Source organism: Cydia fagiglandana, chromosome Z, assembly GCF_963556715.1.
Source record: "Cydia fagiglandana chromosome Z, ilCydFagi1.1, whole genome shotgun sequence".
In the NCBI taxonomy this organism is placed as follows: Eukaryota; Metazoa; Arthropoda; class Insecta; order Lepidoptera; family Tortricidae; genus Cydia; species Cydia fagiglandana.
Window position 1 is genome coordinate 16,321,971 of NC_085959.1, and position 23,964 is coordinate 16,345,934.

General features: G+C 36.3%; 1 protein-coding gene across 1 annotated transcript in view; it reads right to left on the reverse strand.

Annotated features, from left to right (window-relative positions):
- Positions 1 to 3,404: 3,404 nt before the first annotated feature.
- The window catches only part of LOC134679037 (uncharacterized), a 71,387-nt gene continuing 50,827 nt past the window's right edge, over positions 3,405 to 23,964 (reverse strand). The window contains exons 10-11 of the mRNA XM_063537847.1: positions 10,089 to 10,181; positions 3,405 to 9,811 (exon numbers count right to left, since the gene is read on the reverse strand). Coding sequence (XP_063393917.1) covers positions 9,611 to 9,811; positions 10,089 to 10,181 — 294 coding nt within the window. The 3' untranslated portion in view covers positions 3,405 to 9,610. The remainder of the gene's footprint in view (positions 9,812 to 10,088; positions 10,182 to 23,964) is intronic.

The following is a 23,964-nucleotide window of genomic DNA, read 5'->3' on the forward strand; positions in this document are numbered from 1 at the left end:
TTGTCAGTTTACAGAGCTGTTCTACTCGTATTTTCCGCTCTATCACAGGCTTTTAATGAAGCATAGATCTGTCCCTAACAGGGTGTCCAGTGGCAGATTTCCGTTTTCAAAATTTTTCCAATTCAAATATTTCTCTAAAGGCCTGTGCACACCGGCTTGCGTTTGCGTGACGTGCGCTAAAATGTTGGAGCCGCACACGCAAACGTCACGCAAGCGGTGTGCCGTCTCTCATAAGGATCTGTATTCTACAACGCCGCACGCACACGTGCACGTCACGCACACGCAGCCGGTGTGCACAGGCCTTAAAGGTGGCCACTGACGAGCCTTCCAACAGTCCAAATAGCGTGGCTGCAATTCAAAATCGGTCCGTGAATGTCAAAAATGTCCAATGTTTAATACCTATTAGGATGCCGTCCATTTGGATGAATCCATTGTAACGGCATCCATTTGGAAGGCTCGTCAGTGGCCTGCTTAACGCGAAGTGCGAGGGAGACGCTGTGGGGTATTTAAGTGTCGTGAGTGTTGCGGATTTATTAGTGAAAATGGAGCGATGGCCAGTAAAGCAGCGTGCATACGTAGGTTACTCGATAAGTTTTGAGATACAGAAGAACTATTCAAGATATTAGCACTATTTATATTAAATTTTTTCAAAATACTCTCAATCATTCTATATTCAAAGTTCCATTCATCTCAACCAACTTTGAAAACATTTTTGCCAGTCTTGATCCGATAGGGCAGAAATCGCAACTTCATTAGTTTGTTAGAGCAAACGCGGGATCTAACGACAACAGAGCTTCCTCACTCCAAGATATTGATGTAGGATTACATTAACGCTCCCCGAATTGACCGCTAGGATCTTCTCTATGTCCTTGTATGTTATTCGTGGATCTTCTCGCACCAACATTTCAGTAGTCCACACGTTTTCTACAGTTACTGCTGTTTGCGGGCGACCACTTCGGTGGTCATGTTCGAGGCTGGTTTTACCCCTTTTAAATTCGTTGAACCATCTAAAAACTGTTGCCCGTGAAGGAGCAGAATCTCCTAACGCTGACTGCAATCGTTGCAAACACAATTGTTCAGATAAACCAAATTTAAAATCATAAAATATCATAGCACGCAAATGTTCGCGGTTAAGCTTCATCGTTTCAAAGAAAAAACGCGGGAACCGTTTCGGAAAAATGACTGTAACATATTCATTTTTTTAATTGGAGCAAATCGGCAACTTGTGTTCTATTTTTATTAAATAAATTTGCTTTTTAAAAACATATAATTCAGGTGCGTTCCATTTTCGAATTTCGAGCATCTCAAAACTTATCGAGTGACCTACGTATATGCTATTGAAAAGTATCCTCCCAAGGGGTTTTCATTTCGTACCGCAAAGTTTGCATTCATTTTGGAATATGCTGCAAATTTTGGAGGAGGCGTACACAACTACACGTAATACGAATTGACAATAACCACTAGCCGCCCAGAGACCTATAAAAAGGTCTCCTGTGCCATTCTAATTTGAATCTTTGTTTTGACAAATCAAAATTATTTTTTTCTTGGCAAGGTTTTACGTCTGGGCGGCTAGAGGTATGATGTGATTTATAAAACCTACAATCCGCATTCATCTACCCCTTTATAGAAATAAAAATAGTTTTGGTGTATGCCTACATGTATCTTTAGTTTTTTTAGTATTCCGTACAAAACTTTGCACACGGAACATTTATGGGACAGTGAACATCACAATTATGGGATCACTTCGGTCTTGTAAATCAGTTAACACTGTTAACAGCGATTTTATCGCAAATCTGCGGCTAGAAAAACGCCCTGAAAATAAGTATAAATGAGGCCATACCTATATATAAAATTACCTTCTGCAAACAAGTATAGCCCTCTGGTGAGAAAACCGCGAGTATAAGTTTTTGTTGAATAATTTACAGTGCGTCCCGTTAGACGGCGCTGTCCTATGCCTTTCGCTCAAGTTGGTGATATAATAATATCGCAGCGCAACGAAAGATGTCCCTATTTACAACTTGTTGGAATACCTAATCAAAAAGTGACGCAAATTACGGCATAAATATACATATAAAAACAAATAAGTTATATTATAAAGTAGACGTTCAAGTGCTGTACCTACCTGGACCCCGAGCCTGTACCTTCAAGACTTAATTTATTTTACTGTCAATAATGGTGACAGCAGGGTGTCATCTATTGGCATATTTCAGACAGGCGGGGACAATTTAGGTTTGACAATAATAGTGAAAAGGCAAATGAAAGTTGAAAATCAAATAGAACATAATAAAAAAAAGCTATAACTCCCTAGTGATTAAAGCGTTTTTTTTTTCAAAACCCATAACTAGATTTGCTAGACATCTTTACAAAAGGTATTACGGATACTACCCGTAAGTACCTACTTATTTCCATCATCCTTTGTATTGGGAATGGTAGGGTGTATTGGCAGTCTCTCGAGGTATTTTAAGAAATCATATTGACAACCCATCCGTTCTGGAGCGTATGGGGCTATTCATAAATTACGTCATTTCAATTTAGGGGGGCGGGGGTCTGGGCATCGGATGACGGTAGCATGAAGTAGGAGGAAATGGGGTCATTTAAAGCATGATTTTTGGATGATTATTTTGATGATTATACCCCAGACAACTACCTAGCTGCAGTAGGGAGTAGCGCACGTAGAGCCAGAAACCGTTCCTACTACTACCGTGGCCGTCCCTACAACGTAGTATCAGGATTTTTTTAAACTCTACCTATGTTAGAATTAATAATAATGTTAGTTAATAATTTTAATACGTATAAGTTTTATTTTTCAATCTCTGTGTAACTTAGTAATACATAATATGTATGTTTTATTCTAGAGATGGTTCGAAAAGTGTATATTGTGTGTAATACTTTTATGTTATAGTGTACTAATTTTAGAAACTGACTACATATGTATTAACAGTATAAGTATCGTCTTCAGTCGTCCCATTCGTTTTTCGTCCTGTTCTTAAATTAGTCCTATTCTGCTTTCGTCACAATCGTCACTGGCTTTCAATGTAGAATGAGTGACGAAAGCAGAATAGGACTAATTTAAGAACTTGACGAAAAACGAATGGGACGACCCAAGACGATACCCCTTTTTCGAGCAAGTGTGATGAAATAGAGTGGCGGTCGGCAACCAGCGGCCCGCGAACCACTCACTTGCGGCCCGCGAGCCTCCCTGACATTTTTGTATGCAATATTGACAAATGACAATGGCTGATAAAGTCATGAATATTAACAAAGTGCGGCCCGCGTCCACTTCGTTAACTGCTATGTGGCCCTTGGCCGCTAAAAGGTTGCCGACCGTTGAAATAGAGTATCACAAACTAGAATCTATGTTGTGTTTAGAATGTGTTAGGGTCGTTTATTAATACAACATCCTGTTAAATCTCAGTAATTTTATTCATAAAAGTAATTCATAAACAATAAAATAATATTGTACACATTTGCACTAATTGCCTAACATTTGCACTAAAAGCATACTACTTAAAGTAATTCTACGTAATACTATTACAATTCAATATCAAGTAAAAATTGTAAATTAACTATATACAAATATGGCAATTTTAGACAGGAAAAACCATAAAGGGACAAGTTCGGTTTTTGTTATTGACTCACCATAAATCACAAATTAAATGAACTATTTCGCTGTACAAATGTAAAGATACATTTATGTATTTTAAAATAAATGAATAAATTAATAATTTAATAAAACAAAAAAAATGGGTAAATTTAGGCAAACCGAATTTCTTGTAATATTGTTAAATCTAGTGCGCCTGAACATTTAGGTACCTACATCTTAATTTTGCATTATATACTTGGTCAAGCAAATTTTGTCAGTAGAAAAAAGGCGGCAAATTTGAAAAATGTAGGCGCGAAGGGATATTGTCCCATATAAAATCTGAATTTCGCGCCTTTTTTTACTGACAAGATTTGCTTGACCTTCTATAAACTATATACTCCTTATCCTGTAATTACTTATTTGTTTCGTGACGTTAGCCCTAGTCACTTCCGGGCACAACAACATGGTTCAAAGACCAGTGAGATCTTTCATTTACGCTACACAATTAAAGTTAGATCCTTACGCTTTACTTTCATAATAAATCAAATTTAATCGTAATCGCCGTAGGTACTCGCCTAATCACGTAGTGTCCACATGATTAATAAAATACAACTAATGATCCCCAATCAATCATATTATTTGCCCCCAAACAAAATACAGAAATTTTACGATAATAAGAATTTAAATATCTGATTAATATCAATGAGCACAGCTAGGATCTGTTTCATGACGTAGGTGTACGAAATGCCATCGCATTAAACATTGCTAAAGTGCAGTAAATAAAGTAACAAGTAATCAGCTATCAGTTTATGAAACTGTAGCGAAATGATCCATCGAGCCAGCTGACACATTTATATAATACGTAACGTGTAGGTATGATTTCGTATAAAGTATTGGTGGTTTTTATTTCAGCGAATGCAACAGAGTGATTAGGATGTGTAAATTGTAGGAACATGGTTCTAACGGAAGGGATAACTTGTTGATTGTCGATCTTGAGAAAAAAAGTCAAATAATAAAATTAAATCGCGTTAGACGGTGTAACTAACATTAAATTGGTACCTTATCTTCTTACCGTGCAAATCAAACATTTTTACATATGTATATTCTTTTAGTATGTAATCTTGACATGCGCGCCCGCATCTGCGGATCTAAGTTATCGAAGGTTTACGTTAAAATTGTTTTACCAAAATGATTAGACATTTAAAGGACTTTTCTTGTGCATTGTAATGCTGCAGTAACTACAAACCTGAATGCAAAAAAAAACCAGCCTTGCAAGCAAATACCTGCTCTCTAATTTAAGTAATTTACTCATACACCTATTCTAAATAGAAAATATATATTCAATAGAATGGTCAATTTATTAGTAATTTAACCATAGGTATATACAAATAAGAATTGCACATCATTTGTAATTTTATCTTACTTTAAAATTGTTATATATATTATAATAATCAAACTTCTTAGACCCTGACAAATACATTTAAGACACTTCACATCACACGTTCAATGTATAAGTTTCAATCACATTACAAGACACTTCTGATAACACCTATATATTAAACATTCGCACTTTTAAGAGGGAAAGTGAATCGAATGCATCAACATCATTCGAGTAGGATCTACCTAACACTGAAACAAATGAATCAACAAGCCTGTGAAATACTATATCTTCATGGAACTAACATTAATCATTTACTTTTTACCAATTAACTAATACTTGAAGTTTGTCACTACTTACACACAGAATATGAGCTGTTTGCACTTCACCGGTAAATTTCTGGTCGGTGCAACTAGCCATAACAGAAGTCCAGTTCTTTTATCACTTTACCTAAATAACAATCGTTTTATTTTTCCTAAATTTCTAGTCCCACCCAAATGTGTACACATTCGGGTAATTGGCGCGAGCCGATTCATAAAAGGGAGAAAGATTAAGGCCCACATTGTACAGACTCAAATAGGAACCCAACATCCAAGTGGAGTGGAGGACTTATCTTTTGATAAATAAATCTCATGTGCAATTCCATTGAGGTTTCCATTTCCATTAATGTGTCAGCCTGAGCGCGGCTTTCGCCATAATATAATCTAGTATGTGCGTAAGACTTAAGAAAGTGAGCATGCTAATTCCACTAAAATCAGCGTTCATATTGAGAATGTTCCCGCCTGGAAGGAGTGGAAGGCAAGGAGTGACCAAGAGATCTCGTAGCAGAGCATCAAAATTAACTGTGTTTGCAAGTATTACTGAACACATGGGTACACACGTACTTACGTAGTGTTTTTATAAAATTCTGTTAACTTCGTGGTATGGCTAAGTACATTTAAGGAAACTAAATAGCAATTTTCATGAATTTGTATTTTTTTTGCTTAAAAACTAATTAAATGCTGTTTAACTCAACCAATCAACTGAAAACTATGACATAAGCTTGTCATTTAGAACGTCGATCGTCCGAGATAGTACAACTCGTACTGATTATCACTAATCAATATGAAAACAGGCCCTAAGGCAAGTTTACTTACACATTCGTAAGGGCCTTGTCAATATATGTTTGATTATTTTCAAAATTGAGTTAGGTACCTAGGTAATTAGAATACCGGTGTACCCGGATGCACCCTTGAAATTGACGGACTTTAAAAACAAACACGGTGTATAATAAATTTAACTAAATAATGTGTAAGTATCAATGATAGATCATACCAAATGTTAGTCCATTACATATTATTACATGAATTTTCTTCATATTGTAATAAAATTTAGCAAACAATTTAGGGCAATTCAGTGAACTAAGTTGTGCACAAAATGGCGCAATAGGTTTAAGCTGAGCAAATAATTTCAGTGCAAAATTTAAATTGCAATATATTATTGATTATGTATTTTACTGATTTCTCTGAAGGATAAATAATAAAATATTAACTGCATGGAAGACAATTACACGGTACGTCTAAATTTAATACTTTGATTATAAATTTAATGGACTTTAGTCCAATACATATAACAAGAGTTCAATGTATACATATAACATTTATAAATATATAACTATTTCTCACATATTTACATTTGATTTAAAACTAGTCTCTCTCCTCATAAGGTCATTATGGTATAATTAGTGCCGTTTATATTGTGCGTATTTTTATTTATATTAAAGCATAGAGGTTCGTACAGTCGACGCCAGAGTCCTATACACAATAGAGTTGCTTCTTGTAAATTGATTCAATTGTTTCCGAGACACACTGAAAATATAAGAGAAAGGTCTGTGACGTCACAAAATGCGTTCTCATACTAACTTCATAGTAAAAAATACGCTTCGACGTTTCATAACGAGTTGCAGATTAACTACTTAGTATTAAGTAGGTACCTACCCTATTGTGTACAGACAAAATGAAATACCTAATATAAAGGGTATCGTATTGGGTCGTCCCATTCGTTTCTCGTCAAGTTCTTAAATTAGTCCTATTCTGCTTTCGTCACTCATTCTACATTGAAAGCCACCGACGATTGTGACGAATGTAGAATCAGTGACTAAAGCAGAATAGGACTAATTTAAGAACTTGACGAAAAACGAATGGGACGACCCAAGACGATACCATATAAAGGTTTTACACTGAATATTGTTGACGTCGACCCTACGTCCGATTAACAAGATTATCTACGCTTAACTAGCAACATTTCACCTAACATTAATGGAGCATTCCACGGGCTGTCCCGTACAAACGCATTGTATTTCCTGTGTTGCGACTTTTTTCTTGGCATTTAAAGCAGGAGATTATTTTTCTGTGCATATTTTTGACCATTTGTCATAGAAAAGGAAACTCTTATTTATACCTTTAAATCTTCAGAAACCTCGCGTTTGTACGGGACAACGGTAGACAATTTCATGGAATGCTCCTTATAACATCATAGACAGATTATGTCGTCTGTGCTAATATTTAAGTACGGTGTGTGTTGGTCATTATTTGCAAGTGCAGATTATAAATTGTCTTTGTAACATCCTTGGCAAGTACTTATGTGCATTGTTATTACATATTTTACAATCGAATACTACTTATATATTCATCTACAAAGACAGACCCAACTTCATGTCAAAATAGTAATTACGCAATGACCCAATGACTATTAGTAGGGTACACCGCGGTAAATAAAAACAGTTCATTAAGCGCCATCTGGTTGGTATAAACTATAAAGAATGAACTTATTAAGACGAAACAGGAGCTGAGTTTTAAATATTTTAGGTAAATATACCCGTCTCGCTAATGGAAGCGGCTCCTAAAACTAGTGCAATAAGGACAAGGCGAAAAATCCTGCATAAAAATCTCAAGAGGTTTCGTACTCGACTGTTTCCTCCTCCAAAAGTTAACCAATCGTAACCAAATTTGGTAATTTTTGACCGTTTTGCTTTTTTGGCTAATTGATATCAGTTTTGAACACTACGCCTCTCATTGCGACATAGTTAATGAGGCCATTATGGCCATTTTTGAAGGGCTCTAGCGCCTTAAATAACAAAAATATCAAAAAAAGCAAAACGGTCCGACACAGATATTGATAATATTAATCTGTGTTGAAAAAATCGTTGCTCTAGCATCAAAACCCACGGAGGAAACAGTCGAGTACGTTTGTATGGAGAAATGACCACTCCTGTTGGTCCTTAAGTAATGCTACAACTTCAAGTAATTTTAAACAAAACATGAAATTTCAGTACGTTATCCTATTCGGGAGTTTATAAATACAGATTTATTACATTCCAGCAAAAAAAGAGTGTTGACTGAGTGCAGTAAATAAAGAAGACTGACAGCCCCCCATACAACGCCGCGAGAAACGTCAATGTTGTAGATTACATTAAATAATATTTTTAGATTTTAGTTATTTGCTACTACTGTTTATAATATTAAATCATAAACTTGGACTTGACTGACCGTAGTTACCAATCAAAAAAGTAGATTTAATACATAAATGCATCCTTATGACTTATGAGCCATTTAAAAAGGTTTAAAAATCTTAAAACTATATGGCGGTATTAAATAAGACTACAATGAGTTTATTATGCTTTAAATGTACTTTGGTGCATAATACAGTACCGAGGACAGAAGGGTTTTACGTTCAGAAGTCAAAAGCAGTAGGAGACACGGTTTTGTAAGGAGGTTGTTCGTCTTGATTTTACTAGTCTCTGGTATTAGCAAGTTATTTTTTATGAACTTAAAGCATGATTCATCAAAATTTATACATCCATATAATTATATGTATAGACGTCGAATGGCATGAACATATTCATGCTTGACAGTGACTTATATTGCAAATTGGCCACTTCCTACTTAATATAACCTTTAGGCATGTATTGTTCTCTTATAAATTAATGCATGTATTAATTCTCCTGGTCCCTGTCCACCGGTAGATCTGTACACTAATAAACAAGTAACTAAAAATGTGTAGTTTTATTGAACAATTTCTCGATTTCTAACTGCCCAGAGCAGGTTACTTATTGCGCATATCTGTAATGATGTTATTTTGAATCTGAGAATGTCATCGCCCTCTTATACGAGTTTTCTACGCTGTCTTATGTCTTTACCTGTATAATAGTTAAATTCCTTTGCTTGCATTAAGAATATTTTGGATAATAATATATAATATATAGGTCTGGTAATACATATTTTTTTTCAGTTTTAGCGTCATTACCTCATTCAAGTATGGATATATCTGGCTTTGAAATACACATAATCAAAATTTAAGAATGCCGGCGAGTTTGAAATGCTTTTACGCAATGTTGAAATGACACAGTTAAAATGACAGCAGCGTGTGCGCGGCCCGGCCGCGAGCGCCGGTCAAGGGCCGTGCTGGCCCAGCGGGCTGGGGTGTTCGACGTGGCACCGCCTGGAGTTGTCCGTGTCCTGTATGGTTACATACAGCGCTTCCGTCTTGGAGAAATCTACCGCTTGGTAGAAAATTGAATCCACCGGAGACGGGGGTATACCGTGAACGAATTCCATTTGGGTTCGAGGTGGTCGACGCGACTGAGGAGCGGGAGGAGGGAGGGCCGCGGGTCAGTGTCCGTGTTGACCCACCGGGCTGAGGTGCTGGGTGTGGTTGCTTCGTGAGGCCTCGGCGTCCTGCATGGTGATATTGAACGCCTCCGTCTTCAGGAAATCCACGGTCTTGTAACAGCTGTCCGCGTCCGCGTCCACCTCGGATAGGGATTTGCCGTGCGCTATGTCTATTTTATTTCTTGGCACCTGTTGTTGTGGCTGAAAACATGAATCATTGTATCAATGATATTATATATTTATTTCTATACCTACGAAGATATCTGCAATTTTTGATTAATTTTCGCATTCCATTCATCTTTGTCATACTCGTTGTTAAACATAAGTCTCTTTCTCTTTCGGTGTACGGGAGTTTGTTAGCAGCGCAGGCAGGCGCGACTACAGACAACTTGTACAATTTATACAATATAAGCGCTTCATTTTTTTCAAACACTAAGACGTAGAAAACTTATTCGTTAATAAATAAATTAAATAATACCTTATTTGAAGAGGGCTTTGAGGTCTGAAGATCCAAATCTAAATACTGCAACGTGTCCGCCCTCACTTCTATAGGGTGGAATTGCGTTAGAGACTGTAATGAAAAACATTTTATCATTTTAGGTATATATTATTCTTTATTATAGGAACAGAGCCTCGCCTACACGTATATTTTACATCACTTTTGATATTTTTTACGGTTCCGATAGATATTTGGGCTACCTCACGTCTTGGGTGTGACATGTTATGCAATAAGCATAACAGGATAATAGATGCGGCCTTAGAAAAACACGACCATGTTTCTTTCTATCGACGTCGGCGCAGTTGGCTTTCCATGCGCCGGCGTAGCTGCCTTAGAATCCTGAGTACACTATTTTCCATCTTGTTCGACCATTCTACCCCAGGATATCTTAAATGTTAATTTACTTTTGTCGCCCCAGGCTGTGAACTACGTTCCTCCCGCCCACTCACTCTCCATTCCTTCTCACCATACTGGTTTTATGTACAATTCCCTCTATTTTTGACCAAAGTTAAGCAACGTTGGGAGGGGTCAGTACTTGGATGGGTGACCGCTTTTTTTGCTATTTTTTTTTTTTGCATTATGGTACGGAACCCTTCGTGCGCGAGTCCGACTCGCATTGGTTTTTCATTGGTTCTGATTATCGAAACTGCCCCATCCTGACCCCCAAACTGAGCGTTACATAACGAGGTTTAATCCACATACAGGTCCATAAGAAAAAAAATTATTACTCAAATCGGACCACGGGTCTCAGAGTAATCGGTGAACATACATTAATAAAAATAGCCACAACCTCCTCCTTCTGGGTAAAGAAGGATACTACACACTACAGATACAGATTATAAGCCTGTTCCACAACTTTACAAAGACGAAATGCGGCAGTATATGTACGATGAGTACGCGGATAAGTTGCCGCCATTCTACAAAAAAAAAGATATGTTGTACAGAGCTCGCCGTAATGTTGTCTCAGTTGAATTAAGTGACGATGTTACTATTCCCGAAAGTTTAGCCGAAGGTTGGCTGTGTGTCAAGGAATATGACATTTGTTACTTCTATGGCGAAGGAGTGGATCCGAAATTGCACAACATATTTTTCAGATGGCACATTTAAAGTTGTGCCTGAACCTTACGCTCAGTTATATACATTTCATGCGGACATAAGTTCCACGTTAGAATTGACGAAGGCGGTACCTTGCATCTTCGAATTGCTACCAAATAAATTACATGAGACCTACACTCGAATGATGAGCTCCATTAAGGACCATATATCAAACCTAAACCCAAAATTGATGAAAGTGGATTTTGAAGTAGGAGCAATTAATAAATGCCATAAAAGAAATTTACCCTGATGTCGAAATAACTAAAAGGTTGTTTTTTTCACTATGCTCAAGCAATTTTTGCCAACGGCGATAAATTTGGTATCACTAACACTCGCGAAGGAAACAATTACTTAGCCAAATGTGTTGCCTTGGCACATTTTCCGGCATTAAAATACATGAAGCATGGCTTACTATTTTATCGGAATCGCCAAGAATTTCGCAGATCCGTGAATTTCCAGTCATAATGGATCAAAGTGAAAATGATATAGAGAGCTTTTTAGTCGAGTACCGTGTTTAGGCAACGAAGCTTGCTGAATTGCTTAAGTAAGCTATGAGATTGAAAAGCTTGATTATATCACGATTGTATAAAATAATATTATCTGGTTTCGATACCAGACACCGCACTAACAACGTGACCGAAAGCTGGCACAAGAAAATAAACAAAATACTGAAAAAAAAGTCTAATCTGCTGTTATGTCCATCGGAACTGAAGGCTGAAGCAGAAGCAGTAAATTTCACTATACTGCAGAATGAAGTACGCCCTGACACATTTCGTCGAAGGAAAAACCAATATATTGCAAAAGATTTGAAAATACAAGGAATATTAAATAATTATTTACAAGGTAGAAACGACATGAAGAAGACCAATGGTCATGGTTATCATATTTAAAATATTAATAGTAATTTATTTAAGGAACACACACAATACTTCCAGTATTGTGTGTCAAGGAAGATGCTATTCTCATTTTTGTTACTTTTATGGCGAGGGATTGAATTTAAGGGTATGTATGTTTATTGTCTGTCTTTTTAATTGAAAAGCAAAAAAAAAAATATAAAACTGTAGAATAAACTCAACTTCGATGCATTATATTGTTTTAGATGAGGATTATAAAGTCGAAAATATTTGGGCTCCACATACCAGTGCAAATTTCAAAGGAGCTCTTTCTGAAATCCTTTCCTAACGTTGACATTTCTCTTACGGACGAAAATATTGCCCGTAAAAGAAAATGTGAATATTGTAGAAACGAATTTAGTTATACTTGGGACGATGAAGAGTATGACTCTGTCAAAATGGAAGAAGTGTATTGTTCTGTTTGCTGTACCGAGTTATTTGTTGATATGGAACGGTAATAAAAAATGTTTTCGTCAATGAATTTATACCCAATACTTTTATGTACCCACTTTTTTCTTATTTGCATATAATTCATAAAAATAAGAAAAAAAACACATTTAGAATAATACCATAACTGCCATAAGCAAAATAAGCATATAGCATGTCCATTTCATTTGCAGCTGGCGACAAAATCAAAAAACAAACTGACATTACGATTTTTTCTACAGATATAGTGCAAAAGGCTAAGTGAGCATACGTCAACCATGACCTAATTTGTCCATCGACCCTCTTTCTGTGGTGTAACAACTACAGACTTACCTTTCTTTGCCACTACACTATATACTTGGACCATTATTTCTTTTCCAAGCAAATGAACTGTCAACGACTTTATAACTACAGTATGTTTGACAGTTCATTTGCTTGGAAAAGAAATAATGGTCCAAGTATAGTAAACATACGTTCGTGTTTTTTTTTTGACATGACGCACCATGATTTATCAAAATGTTTTAAAATGTATACGTAGTTGACAATTGCGGCTTATCAAGTAATTTTTTTGATAGTTGTGTCTCCGCGAAAAGTGGCACAAAAATGAAGCGAAAAAAAAAGCTTTTTTCATCAAAGTTCAAGAAAATGAATGTCTGTAAAAATATGCATTATAAACCCCATTTTATGCTCCTTCATTCTGAATTTCTTTGGTTACTGTCGCTTGCATGGTTTAGCTGAAATAACCGTTTATAAATTACCTTGATATTTTGACATTTTCGTGGATAAGTCTGGAACAAAAGAAGATCGAAGGCTGATATTATGCATACAGTGTTCTTAGGACCTGCCACTACTGCACCGCAAATTACAACCAAATCCCTTGCGGGGGCCAATCTTGTTATCTTAGCCTGCTAGACCCTTTCTTGTGCAAGCTCAATTTTTTTATATCACCTGGAACGAGCGTTTGCAGTCAACATTGCGGAGTAGGGGAAAATGGGTGGACACAAGTATTTCTATGCCCCAACAACAACCGCACCGATTTCGACGCCCGCCACGCACAGGATATTACTGATCTGCTTAGGTTCTCGTTAGAGATGGTGAATTCCGTGGTGTCAAATATGTTAAGTAATGTTTTGGCGTAAATATTTTTTTATAAAATATTAACCTGTACGCGTTTTATTTGTATTTTTGGGAAATTTAGTAAATCGCAGTCATGGTATTTTGTACTACCACTCAACTAGGGGGCTGTCCATATATTACGTCATCGAAATTTGACGATTTTTGACCCCTCGCCCCTAAATTCATCCAAAAATCATGCTTCGAGTGGCCCCGTTTCCTCCTATGTCATGCTACCATCATGCGATGTCCAGACCCGCCCCCCCCCCTCTAATTTGAAATGACGTAATTTATGAATAGCCCCTAGGTAAGCTTTATAGCTAGCTACCAAGAATAGCTTAGCTAAATTAGCTAAAATCTCATGATCATTTTTAATTGACTAAGAATAACTTATTCCCATTCTATTTTCTCACCTACGAATTATTCCAGACAAAATTACAAAATTATTCCGGACAAATTATTCCAGAATAAAATCACCGAGATTTTATTCTTGCAAATTCTTATTAAAATAATGATTTTATTCTTGAATGCCCAACACTGAATGTAAGTACTTTCATATGTACATTTGTTTTTGAAGCCTTGGAAACTAGCCACATTTTCTCTAACTCTCTGAGCTCTATTCTTCGTCGGCAACTAGATGTCAAACAGGAATAGATATTCTTTTTGGGCAACTAGTTGCCTAACGCGATGATATATTCTTTTTTGACAACTGGTTACGAAACTTGGTTGCCAAAACGGCCGGTGGGATATTCTCAACTTTGACCGAGTGGTAATTTCGCAACAATGGCCGACGACGAAGATGATGGGGTACTAATAAATAGTAAGGGGGGAAAAGTGCTATTAGCCGGGGGCTACAGATACCACAAACACGCACAGCTTGTGGCGGTGCGATCTATACAAGAAAAATAAACTAAACTGCACCGGGACAATTACCGTAAATCCCGTGATTATCTTGCGGTAGAGTTGAAAGCGAGGCAAGCGCGCACTTCGCCGTGAGCGCACATTTCGCCGCGAAGGCGCAACGAATTTTGATTATTTTTTAACAATATGTCATAGAAAAAAAAATATTCTGATAGTCGAACCACGGATAGTTTTACTTACCCGTGGTGCAACCAGTTGGACATAGCGGTTGGACCACGGGTCGAGAGTGATCAGAGTTGGAGTTGATGATGTCGTCGTTAAAGACTGATTCAGTTACATCTGCACTTGTAGTTTTTTTGACCAAGTTACGAAAGGGAAATCCCAATTCTTTAATTAGCACCACCCTTCAAATTTCTGGGTTTGGTACAAACGCTCACACTAGAGAGTGGCTTATTACGAACCAAACATCTGAAATGGCAAAAGCTCTTTATGGAGTAGAATACAAATTAATTTTGATATGTAACGGCACATATGCACGTCACCAAAAGAGTGCTAACAACGAATACCAGAGAAAGTCATACTCGGGTCAAAAAATGGTTCCACTTTGTAAACCGTTCACCATATGCACTACTAATGGATTGTTGTAGACATGATAGGGCCGTTTCAAGCTAATTTGAATGATGCTCAAATTATGAAAATTGTTTTAAGCGATCCTAACGGGTTACTTAAGTAAGTTGTTAAAGCCTGGAGACATATTTGTATTAGACCGAGGTTTTCGGGACGTTGTCTCTTATTTAGAATCAAAAGTCTATCAAGCCTCCGATCAAGGGAAAAACTAAACAATTAAAAACTGAGCAAGTTAATGACTCTCGATCTGTTATATCAATATTAAAACTCGTGCACAAAAAAAAGAGCGAAGTGAACATTCTGGCACGAGAAGTAGAAGAAAAAGGTTGTCTTCGCAAAAGTACCTTTTAAACAAATGATGTCTCATGATGTTATGGATTTTCCAGGACTATCTGAAGTTGATATGCAGTTGTTGTACACCGGAACTTATCAGTTGGGCCAAGCAATTTAATATCAAATGTTGAATGACAAAGGAGCACCTATCATACAGTACGTGAAAGAAACTTCTTTTTCTTCTTCTTTCCCCTGCCCTTATCCCACGTCATGTGGGGTCGGCACAACATGTTTTTCTCTTTCATTCTCCTCTGTCTTTCGTGTCTTCAGCACTTACTCCTTTCTTTCTCATATCCTCTTTCACACAATCCATCCATCGTTTTTTGGGTCTACCATACGCTCTCCGTCCATCAACATTCATCCCTAACATTCTTATGCCTATAAGTACGTGAAAGAAACAAATGTATTAAAGATGCAGGTACAATCGAGACATATATGTATCACATATACAAACAGCGTAAATATCGATGATATTGTACTATTGTGAGTGTGCTAATGGTCTTCGTACTGTTGGCTGTTGATCCCACGTAGCGGCAGTAACATAATTCTTAGCATATGGCAGATATTTGACGAAATTACCGCAGCCGTCACCAACATTGACTGACCTTTTCAACCTTAAAGGTACAATTGTTAAGATCAATGAAGAAAGGAATGACGACTAAAATATTATTATATTGTATAAATGTAATTGTTTTTCTATACTTACTTTTTTATGTATGTAATACAGTCCTTTTACACATGCTGACTGGTACTTTTTATTGTGTAAAAAAAAACATGTCATTTTCTTTCAATTGATCGACTTCTAGCGTACACTCAAAACTGGATTTAAAATTTAAAAAAATGTGGCGTTTTGATCAAGTATGAAAGAGAAAAGTGGATTCATTATCGAATTTATCATTGAGAGTTTTTCGAAATGGTTTACGACAGTTTTATAAAGACTGTTTAAACGAGAATTCCTCACTCATTGGAGTATAGAGTAAATATAATTCTTTTCATACAATGAAGCTATAAAAAAATATTTACCTACCTATCTAAATAATTGATTATTTTGTTTTGCCAGTTGATGATAATTGATAATTGCTAACAACATCCCTTTGATGTCATTACCATTACCCAAGGAAAAAATTGTACAAGTGTTCTTCGATTCTCATCCTGATTATGATATGCATATTGATGAAGAGGATAATTTTGTTCTCCAGGAATCGTGCACATGCGGTGCCAACCCATTATTTTGTGTTAAATTCAAGCACACAGCGTCTGTGTGACTTTTTTGTTATGATTGCACAAATCCAATGTTTTATGTAAAAATAAATGACTGATAACTCTTAATCTTTTTTTCGCACCTAACTAAAGCGCTTTAGACCAATTTAAAATGATTATTGGTTGCCCAGAATATTAGGAACTGACAGACATATTTTCAAAGGAATACGGCTGTGGCATACCTATCTACTTCCGTAAGAATCAGACAAACTATCTCCAGACAAAAAAAATATGTTTACAGAATCAACGTTTGTAATTCCTACATATTAATCTTAAAAATAATAAATCGGTAGGTATAGGTACCGTTTGAGGAGTACAATCTATGTTTTAATTATTTGCTCATTTTACAGGCCACACCCGGTATAAGTATCAATTTTGCTTGCAGGCGGCGAGTATAGGTATAATTTTATACCTAAATGTGACTTTTGTGAACGAGTGAATTTTCTGTACGGTAGTACTATTAGTTATTCTGTGGTCTTAATTTACAAAACATTGACTAAGAATTTCAGAAAAATTGTGTGGATAGTTTATGAGATATTAATTATTTTTATAGACCGATTGTTAGGCATTTTTTATCATTCGGTTTTGTCTTTTTGTTTCTAAATTTACGTAGGCAACGCGAAGCAGCCCTTTTTTTAAATTTCCGCAAATATGTCAAAAGGTCGATGACATTATCCACATCAAAATACAAAAAAAATCAATATAAACAACAGACAATTTATTCACGCCACATTGCCTATACGGTTTGGTGGCCTAATAGGTATAAGGCAAATATCCAGTGTCGCATTGCCCGGTTTTCTGTCTTCCATCCATGGTACGCTATCCCTCGTTAGTAAAATCCTTATCCCGTCACTACTTACGTGACTTCGAGGTAGCGCACCTGTCGGAAGCAGAATATGCTTGGCGTTCGGCCTGCCCAGACAAAGACATACCGACAGAAAAATCCACGAACGAAACGCTCTGCCGCCAGGTACAAAACTAGCTCCTCAATTCAACACATTCTAGAACAGAAAAAGCCCGTTTTCTTGTCTCTTCACAACACGAATACGGTTTTTGACTCCACGCTTTTCCCTCTAGTAACTGCGCAACTTACTCAGACATTAAATTGATGATGATTGTGATATGAAAAGTCCTTTTTTTGCACAGACGTGTGTGACGAAGAGGCGGAGAGAAAAAACCATATTCTAATCATCGATCCATTTACAAAGTTTGTACGACTACCTTTCACAATTCTGTATTGCTTCGTGGGCATATAAGAAAGGATAAGTGGGATGACGACGTAGTAAGACGTGTCTGCAATGTTAGGGGGATCTAAACGAACTAAGTGCAATGAATCACGTGGATTGTTACGAGAAATTCATCCTTGCCAATTTACCTATAAAAAGATAAGCTGGACGCTCCATTGATGAAGGGGTTTCTGAAGCAATGAACGAAATCTACGGGTTTATTGATTGTTACAACAGTGAAAACCATCAAAGCCAGAATGAAGGAAAAATATGGTGGTTAAATTATTTTCAGTACGATTCGCAGCAAACAAAGTGCCATTATTTTTAAAATTCATTTATTTACGGTACTGATCCCGTCAAATTAGCTGTAGATGCTCTCTGAAGAAGACAATCCACTTTAATAATGGCGGACACAACTCTCAATTATTTTTAGTTTTTAATTTACCCAGGGGCCAGAGATCGTTCTCTTCTTGCCTTGCAAAATTAGCTCGTGAGAATGTCGGTAACATACAAGGTTTAAAGAAATTAGTATTCCAGAGGAGCCGACTGTAACACAGGACAAAGAAAACAACGCGGAAGCCCCACCTGCTTCAAGTTAAGAAAAAAACAAGCATTCGTATATACGAGAAAAACAACAACCCAGTTGGTGGGTGCACCCTTGGGAGCTTGAAAGTGCATTGTACGTTAGATCCACCCCATGAAAAAGCTGTCTAGAAACTTGATTTCTGAAACCAACCTAGAATCGAATTCTGGTCTAAAACAAATACGTGAGAGAATTGCATGCTTTACAAGAACACGAAGGTTAAGGTGAGCTAGCAAACTTTGCAACGCATATGTACCTACATAATTTGGAGATGAATGAGAAGTTGACAAGTCAATTATTGAGTTCTTCAGAGGCTGACGCGATTGAATTTTTATGTACGAACTTAGTGTAGAGATTATTATATTTTTAGACAGAGTTTATGATTCAATGAGTTCCAAAGATCTGCGAGGTAGTGGTTTCGAGTGTGCCCTAAGATAAGGAAACAAAGATAACTTAGCGATGGGCGAGTCGAGTTATCTGATTCGAATAATCCGAATCAACCTACAGATGAGTTGATTCGAATCAAGACTATTGGCAATCCGAATCAACTCGGCCACTAAACTGACTGGTAACTTGGTATCCGATCCGCTGACTCGGCGAATGAATCGCCAATTCACCAACTCTCCGAGCCGAGTCAACGCTACGCTAAGGCCATTCAAAAATAAACCTTAATTCCATAGCCCGAAGGTTCTTTTTACAACAACTGCCGCTTGATTTGCCATCCCGAGTCGAGTTCACTGGTAGTATGGCCATTGAAAAATAAACCTTAATTCGGTGTCCTGAAGGTTCTGTTTACAACAACTGCCGCTTGACTCGTTTGCGGCTCCGCGGCCCGTGACCTTGTCGCGAACCACGCAAACCGTCGAGTCGAGTCAGTTCGAATTTCAACTCGGATCAGTGGCCGAATCGATTCGAATGATTCGAATCGAAAAAAAGTGGACTCGTCACATCGCTAAGATAACTGTTGTGATGTGATAAAAGACAAGAGAATATTTGCTGACTCTAAAAGTAAATGGAGAACTCATATTAACGACCAGACGAAAAATCCCATTCCCAGCACTTGGTTTGAATGCAAATACATTCAATTTTCACAATTTAACCCTATATATATTAAACCAGGCAGGGTTATTTTCTACCACAAAACTTTCCAAGAACACCTAGAAATGTTATTTTCGTGCATAAGGGCACGAGGCGGAAGCAACGATAACCCATACGCTTTAGACCCTTCGGCCGCGTACGATACCGGAGATTCGTAACCAATTGCGATAGAAGAAAGAATCTACTTTTTACGATACTAGTTACTAAGCAATAAGTTTTTTTCCTTACACGTTACTAGTATCGAAGTAGGAATTTCTATTGAAATAATGAATTACGTAAGCGTACTTTACATTCTTAATACGGAACTAAAATAAACTTTCAAAATGATATCAGAACCTCTTTAAATATTGATAGCATTAAACCCTCTCTAGATTGTTGGCCGGTTATACTGTCAATGTCTTGTTTATTTCTTTATCGATGTCAATTGCCTGTGTTGAATGAGCATTTAGTTTAATTCTGATATTTCATCTACAAAACCTTAAAAAAAGCTGATTACAGTTAAAGTAAAGTGAAGATAAATAAGAGGACGGAACAAACAGAATTAATATGGAATTAGACTTCATTTCCACAAAGAGGGGTGGGAGATCATTATTGAATAATGGTCGTAGATATCATAGAAAGAAATTCTACGCAAACGGTGGCACTTTTTGGCTTTGTTTTAATAATAGTAGCCTGGGTTGTAAAGGCAGTGTCTCTCTCAATGACAGGAATGAAGTGGTGAAAACTAAAATTCATATCGACACCTGTAAAGAAGATTTTTCTGCCAATAGGATTCTTAAAGAACTGGATACTTTGAAGAGGAACTGTTCTCATAATTTCGAGAGTATTCAAAAACAATACGAAGACATGGTATTTAATTTGGAGGATGAAGGACTTGACCTTTTACAATCGATCCCCGGTTTTCAGAACGTTAAGACTGGGCTTTATAATGAAAGGAAAAGGGTTCTTGGAGCACCTAAATTACGATTTAAATCATGTAAAGAAGTCACAATACCTGAAAAATTCAAAACATTCCTGCTGGCCGAATATGAGGATGACGATAGAAAAATTTTGCTGTTTTGCAGTAAAAAAATTGTACCATTAATCAAAGAAGGAAGATATATGCATATTTTGGGCGATGGTACGTTTAGTTCGAGCCCTAAAGGCTTCAAACAATTATACACCATTCACGGAGTTGACGAGCATACGTCAAATATAATACCATTGATTTATTGCTTACTTCCTGATAAAAAATTTGAAACTTACACCATTGTATTTAGATTAATACAATCTCAATTCGAAGACTGGCAACCAGAAAAAATTACCGTTGACTTTGAATTAGCCCCAATGAAAGCAATTCGAAAAGTCTTTCCTTCGGTGGTCGTCAAGGGATGTTTCTATCACCTTAACAGGTGTTTGTTCCGAAAAGCCAAATTCTTGAAGATGACTACAAGGGTCAAAAGAAGGCACGTAGCAAGATGTGCTAGCCTTGCTCGATTGCCAAAAGAGTACATTCAAACAGGTAAAGCTTATGTGATGTGTAAAAGTCCACATGGGGATGACATAAAGAAATTTAATGAATATTTCCAAAAGCAATGGATGAAAAGAACTGATTTTGTTAGAGTCTGTAACTGTTCTGAGGAAAAAATAAGAACAACAAATAATATCGAAGGTTGGCACAGCCGTTTAAATAGATTTGTTGGGCGAAAGAATCCGACGCTAGCACAACTGCTCGAGATATTATCCAAAGAAACCAAATTATTCAACATATTTAAGAAACAAACGAAAATGTCAAAGGAGTACCAAGAGATCGAGGCTGAAATTAAGCAATCAATTGCACAACTAAACCGAAACGAAATATCGGTGGGTCATTGTATAGAATTGATAGCTCCTTTTCGATTTTAATTTTTTTTGCTTTTGTTCTGTTTTTAGTTAAGCCAGTTCAGCGTAGATGTTTTCTTTACCAACGGCAAAGCTTTGCTGTTTGACCGTGTGTTTAAGTAATTTGTAATTTTTCTTCTTACTGTGATTACATACACATACGTTATGATATAAATTCATAAACTAAATAAAGATATTAAAATAGTAAATATTTTATTAATTATCACTGATTCACTGGACTTTTCACTTGTAAAAAAAAGTTTGAATCTCTAATCTCTATACTGTGACATATATAAATTATATCTATGGTATTGTATATGTCAACAATGACGTCCTTCTTTTATTAGAACAATTATAGATTACGGCAGGAATCTTTTCGTGTTAGATTTTCGTAAAAGGAAGTCTGAATTATCGTGATAATAAAAGTAGAGAGAACTGGATACTATGAATTTCGAAATGAACCCAGTCGGTGAGCCGTTGACAATTATCAGAGCTGCGGAAAACATTGAAAAATGTATTTTTAAAAGATGCAACATTCTGACGCTGCAGGAAATACCAAACATGATAAGAATAAAACTTTTATGTGATTTCGATTTCTATATTCCTCAGCGTACACGTGTGTGCCGGGAGCATTTAGAAACAGGTGCCTGGGAGGAGTTGATCGAAGCTTCAGACGTTGTAGAAGATTTTAATAGAGTGCATACTCAAGACATAGTTCGTCTTATGAGACAAGCGTTACTAAAAATTAACTGTATAGCCTCATCTTTTCTTTTTTATTCATAAATTGATATGAAAGAACTCTACATTGTGACGAATTGTTAATTAATAACATGTAAAGACAAATACATAACATTTACCGGGTTTAACGGCATTTTATTTATTAAAAAAAACAACCAAGTTAAATGCACAATACGCCATAGATATTAAGAGACATAGAATATACAATTATACATATTACTATCCCGCGTACCCTCGTTCGAAACTAGTTTCGGAAAAAACATAAAAATTGTCGCTCGAAACCAGTTACGTAAGAATTACGTGGTTTCGTTTGAGTAAAAAAAAGCCTTGAGTTGTAACTAGTATCGTAAAAAGTAGATTCTTTCTTCTGTCGCAATTGGTTACGAATCTCCGGTATCGTACGCGGCCGAAGGGGCTTTAGAAGTTTAGAGTTAAGAAATACATTGAGGAAACTTTTATTTCATAACAGTGTGAAACCCAGCATTAACGCGAATTGCACTGACAATGCTTTTGAAGTTTCGGAAATAATTGATTTTCAAAGCAAAAAGAGATCCCTACTGAGAGAGGAAGAACAAAACATAGAAATTGAAGAGCATCAAATCAACATGATCAATTTCGTCTATACATTGTGGGTACAAACTTTATTTGGATAGGGTGTTATTTAATCGATCTGCAGAATATTTATATTTAGATGATATAATAATAATATATATATGGTCAGCAGAAATTGATACTTGGTCGGCAACTTTTGGTAGGCAAGTATTTCTAAACCAGATTGAAATTATATTAGAATAGAAAAAGTTTATTTGGTATCAAAATAAAACTTAACCTAAAAATACATCTTATTCTAATACATACTAACACCAAAATGGATGCTACTCCACTCAGCATTTGCCGATGGCTAAGATACTTAGCCATGGCGCTGGTTTTCAGGGCAACCAGAGAGAAAAACACAATAAAATTAATGTCATACTGAGCTGCTCTAAATTGATTTGGTTGGCAAATTAATTATTTCCTTCAGGAACAGAAAGTTGAATTCCTAAAATGTTGAATTCCCAAAATGTTGAATTCCCAGAAAGTTGAATATTTTTAGTTTCGTAAAATGTTGAATTCCCAGAAAGTTGAATATTTTTAGTTTCGCAAAATTTTGAATTCTTATAATGTTTAAATATCAAAAAGTAGAATTCCCACAACGTTGACTTTGTGATATCCTAGGAAAGTATACATTTTGGGATTTTATCTTTATGAGAATTCAACTTTCGGCTCCTAAATGCTCAAAGAATTACCTCGATTACTTATAGATCCCATAATGTAACCGAAGACCTTTGAAATACTTCTCATCGCTGGTCTGCCATAGTCTAGTTTTACTTTATTAGGCGTCAATTATGGAAATTTTAATTTAAGATGCTGCTAAAACCTCTGCCGTAATACCGAATCATGACACGTTTCTATAGGCACTTAGTAGTTACTCCAAACCCTCTTTAGATAACGTTGATTGTCAAAGTCAGCCAATGTTAATGTTAGAAGTAATCTGCTTTGTCAAGATTATATTTAAATCACAATTCATAATTTGTACATTTAAAATGAATCCCTTTAAAACTATTTATTTTAGTAAAAAAAAAACGGAAACTTCTTGTATTGAGAGGTAAATACATGTTGACCAAAGATGGTAAAACTAATCAAAACGGTACTTCTCGATGGAAGTGTACAAATCGAGATGTATGTTGCAACTGCAACGTTAA